Source organism: Sinocyclocheilus grahami, unplaced genomic scaffold (assembly GCF_001515645.1).
Source record: "Sinocyclocheilus grahami isolate Dianchi unplaced genomic scaffold, SAMN03320097.WGS_v1.1 scaffold48.1, whole genome shotgun sequence".
In the NCBI taxonomy this organism is placed as follows: Eukaryota; Metazoa; Chordata; class Actinopteri; order Cypriniformes; family Cyprinidae; genus Sinocyclocheilus; species Sinocyclocheilus grahami.
In genome coordinates, this window is record NW_015505227.1 from 2,443,400 (window position 1) to 2,448,471 (window position 5,072).

At 37.8% G+C, this 5,072-nt stretch overlaps 1 protein-coding gene across 1 annotated transcript; it reads left to right on the forward strand.

The window, feature by feature from the left end:
* The first annotated feature begins 2,449 nt into the window (after window positions 1–2,449).
* On the forward strand, window positions 2,450–4,467 carry LOC107582892 (homeobox protein Hox-B6a-like). Its single transcript, XM_016268918.1, has 2 exons — window positions 2,450–2,884; window positions 3,923–4,467. The coding sequence occupies exons 1-2, from the start codon at window positions 2,455–2,457 to the stop codon at window positions 4,177–4,179; spliced, it is 687 nt and encodes a 228-aa protein (XP_016124404.1). The 5' UTR covers window positions 2,450–2,454; the 3' UTR covers window positions 4,180–4,467.
* The last annotated feature ends 605 nt before the right edge of the window (window positions 4,468–5,072 follow it).

Here is a 5,072-nt window from a genome sequence, read left to right on the forward strand (position 1 = left end):
GGGCCCCCCCCCCCCCCCCCCCTCTGACTTTTTGACGGTAAAGTGCTTGCGCATTTGTAAATGAAACTTGATTCATCAGAAATAGTATCCTAAAATACAAACAATGCATAAATAAAATAGATATTACTGTCTGACTTTGTATTTAGGGGAGAAGATAAACAGTGAAACCGTGAGCATAAATATCGTGCTATAAACACAAAGCGCGAAAATAATGTAGCCTACTCAAATGAAATGAAAGCGTGTAAAGGCAGCATATGCGGGTGTAAAAGCGGCAACCACAGTTTTACCATAAATTTAAAGGAAGCCTAAAAGTATCTTCAATTATTTATGCTAAAACACACATTGTTCACGAAGGAGACACGGCATTTAGTGTAAAGCCTGTATGACATTTTAACTGTTCAGTTTCAAGAATTAGTAATTATAACACATTTCTGACATCAGCATTCAAAACAGCAAACTCGTGAGCTCTTGATATATTTTTAATATGAACGTGCGCTCTTTACAGTTTTAAATCCATGTAGCCTATTAATTTAAAAAATAACAATTTCAAATAAAAAAGACCAGTCAATGAAAATAAAAACAATAGATAAATGTTTTTCCACGTATGCATTATATAAACAGACTAGAAAAGTTAGACACGCGTGTATGTTCATTAATACATATGACATACTCACATATGCTCCACACTCGGGGGAATTTACAGAACGTTATAGCATACTTGACAACAAATTCATATCAAAACACGTAACTCCATATCCAAATGGGTGTAAAATTATTTACTTTTACTCCTTATCACTAAATAAGTGACTTCCGCAGATGTTTTCAGAAAAGTTGACTCTATTAGTCCATTGCAATCCCGTTGTCTCGCTGGATTCTGTGGTTCTTCGACGAGGAAGAAAATACCTGTAAAAATAGAAGAAGAAGAATGAAGTTAAGAATGAAGCATGAGCTTTTTGGAGAAAGACGTATCACGCTTGTATTTTGAGTTACGTTTAAATACTGTGATATCACAAACTAAGAAGTCTTGGTTAAGAATTTATAGAACGTGTAATGATAGTTATTGCTCATTAATAATTAACAAACGTTGACCGGGCCCTTCTCCCCCTTGCTCATTTCTACAAGTGGAAACACAATAGATCCTTTCCGTTCGCAGAAAACTATGCAGTGCGAAAGGAAATGCAGCATCCTAGTCAAAGGAAACCGAAATTAAAGTAAAACGCACGCAACCCCCCGTGCGCCACCTTTAAAAATATCCACTTGTTGTGCCGCAAATGGTTTATTGGTCGTATAGCGACAGGATACCCGGCCACCATAACTGTACTTTTGGTTAATGAAAAACACACACGCTCGACCAGTGCAGCGCAACATTGACAAAAAGCTAAAACACTGTTGAATTATTTGCTGGAATTCTCAAACCATTAATTTAAGCAAAGGAGGAAACATCTTGTGCGAAATGCAGTCAAAAAAAGTTCGAATCTGTTTTACAGCCTACTCATAAAAAATAAATTTAGATTTACACGCATAAGATACTAGATACACGCACAAACACAAACACACACACACACACACACACACACACACACATATATATATATATATATAAATGTGTGTACACACACATATCAAAAACTATCATTATGTGTCAAAATTAATATTTAATCATTTTGATTATCACTAAATATTACAAAAATAATAATAAACAGTTTTGTGTATACAACAACATATATGTTACCTATTGGATTTTGTTAAGTAGTTTTGCTCAGGCTCAGTTACTTTGCACTGTTTATATATAGGCTTTGGTTTTCTTTGACACGTCGTTTGCCATTTATAAATCACTATGAAATTACAGTGATGAAAAAAAGCGATGAAGCCGCGATCATCAATATGTCATTTTATCTATTGTGACCTACTTGTGCGATAAGACCTTGTAAATTACCTATCTGAAATATAAATAAGGAAGGATGAAAAATTATCAAATGTTGTACGGAATAATGTGTGTTTGGGGAATCTGCTACTCCAGAGCTTGTATGTTGACACTCTACTCTCCAATGGTTTGATAGGACCAAAGCCGACTGTATGTGGGGGCACAACGTGTCGATGTATTCAATTTAGTGTTTTAAAATTCCTATGTGACTCATATTGTGCAATCTCATTGGAGGGTATACGGAAAGGGTGAAGGGATTAAAAAAAGCTAGCTCTCTGCTCCGGGGTCCCCCGGCGCGTGCAATCACAGCCCCCCTCAAGGGTACTATTCTGCAGGCACGTCCGCTCGCTATTGGTCAGTGGCTGGTCAGATGGTACGGTTTCCCTCTGTCCCGCACTGGCACATAGCCACCCAGAACACCCCCCCACCCCCAACTAAAACCCAATCTCCGATAAACTACTAATAGCTAAACCACTTGGACTATAAAACACAACAAATCATAAACCAAGCAAAAGCGCCGTACCCTCCCAATGAGTTCCTATTTTGTAAACTCAACTTTCCCAGTGACTCTGCCCGGAGGACAGGAGTCGTTCTTGGGACAGATACCGTTATATTCCTCCGGATACACAGACCCTTTACGACACTATACCGGTGCTGCTTATGGAGGTTCCAGTGTTCAAGAGAAGGCGTACCCATCCTCTTTTTACCAGCAAGCGAACGGTGCCTACGGCAGGGCAACCGCCGCCGGTCCCTGCGATTATGCGACAGCAAGCTTCTACAGGGAAAAGGACCCAGCCTGCGCCCTCGCCAGCATAGAGGAACACTCGTTCGTTCTCAGTCAGGATCATCGCAAGCAAGACTGCACGGGGTCGACGGGGAAAAGCATCTACCCTGAGGCCGACGAACAGAAGCCGTCAGCGCCGGTTTATCCTTGGATGCAACGGATGAACTCTTGTAACGGTGAGTTCATGTTGTCTTTTTCACCCTTCATTTTTCTCATCGCTAATAAAGACGGAGCTAGAGCGTGCTATAAGTGACTTACAGCTTCACTGTACAATGCCGGAAGCCCATACAGTGCAAATACGCTCGTCTCCACCATAATGTCATACTGAAAGCAAAGCCACTCCTGTAAAGTTCTGTGAAATCTCTCATATGTACTGTACTTGCTTTTGAGGGAGGACTTTTAGAAATATGTTCGCTGCAAGGCTCATATCATTTTAATCACTGGAGAAGTTTGTCTAATTATAAACAGAGTGTTGCATTACCGTATGTCCTATTACAAAATGACCATTGTTGTTTTGACACATCTGTTGCTGTTTGTGCCTTCTTGTGATACGAACAATGGCGAGTACATGGCAATATAAAACACGTAATATATCCTATGATTAGACTACGCAATAGTTCACGAAACAGAGAAACTCTAAGGGACAATAGAAGCTGAATACTCTGTGCATTTTTTATAACTTGATTTTATTCGCTGCCCTTTACTAACCCTTGTCCGTTAACAGTAGTTTCATATTTGAAAATAAAAAGATCAGCAGTATGGACATCTTTGTACGCATATATGTTTCAGTCATGTTCAAACACAACTTTGACAAGTGCTGAAACTATTACTGGACACATTGCATCTATGTTCAGATATAAAGTTAGATATGAAGCATATAAATAGTTATTTTTATATCTGTAACGAAAATAAGGAGAATAACATTTCCTCTGCATTTTTCCTCTCAATATGCCTGCACATGCGTTTAAATTAGGACCATATAACTGAAAATTGCCATAATAATCATATTTAAATATGGTAAAAATACAAAATAGCAAAAATGTGTGATATTGTGGACTGTATTGTAGGTGCATAAATTTCACACTGTCTTGAGTGTTTCTTGTCATTGTGTCACCTCCGAGTTGTTTTCTCAGGACACATTTATCATTGTAATAATATCACAAATCACGCTTTCGGTGTTAATGGTTGACTTTTTTCTTTTATCTCATGGACAGGGACCTTCGGTAACGCTGGCCGAAGGGGTCGTCAGACGTACACTCGCTACCAGACGTTAGAATTGGAGAAAGAGTTCCACTTTAACAGGTATCTGACCCGAAGACGCCGCATCGAGATTGCGCACGCACTGTGCCTGACAGAACGTCAGATAAAGATTTGGTTCCAAAACCGGCGAATGAAATGGAAAAAAGAGAACAAAGTGATCAACGGTTCACAAACCAGTGGCGAAGAGGAGGAGGAGAAGAGGACAGAATGAAATTTTAAACGATAAAATCCCCCCCAAAAAAGAAAACTATTGCATAGAGGGCACCGGACACCACTCTGTAATAATACAAATGAAGACTTTCCATCATGTTAGAAACTGTAGCATTCCTGTTAACTCATAATTGTAATTTCTTTTGTGATTTCTTTCCTTTTGTACATGACGTTTAAAACATGTGGTTTAGTGCGCTCTTACGCTGACTTTAGATTTGCTCGTATGACTGAAATGCCCATGTTGAACGAAGCTATTTGAAATTTGTGTCATATTCGTGTTTATATTTAAGCTGTGTAAAAATAAAAAAATAAATTCCCATTGTACGGAAAACGTTTTACTATCATGTTTTTGTACATTAAACTTTAGTGAGACTGGGTGAAAAGCAGTTAGACTCTAGAAAAACATTCTAGCTACATAGTAGGAACACAACAGTCTGTATATCTAACTATCTATCTATCTATCTATCTATCTAACTATCTATATAAATGTTATATATATATACATATATATATATATAGAGAGAGAGATAAAACATGTGGTTTAGTGCGCTCTTACTCTGACTTTAGATTTGCTCGTATGACTGAAATGCCCATGTTGAACGAAGCTATTTGAAATTTGTGTCATATTCGTGTTTATATTTAAGCTGTGTAAAAATAAAAAAATAAATTCCCATTGTACGGAAAACGTTTTACTATCATGTTTTTGTACATTAAACTTTAGTGAGACTGGGTGAAAAGCAGTTAGACTCTAGAAAAACATTCTAGCTACATAGTAGGAACACAACAGTCTGTATATCTAACTAACTATCTATCTATCTATCTATCTATCTATCTAACTATCTATATAAATGTTATATATATATATATATATAGAGAGAGAGAGAGAGAGAGAGA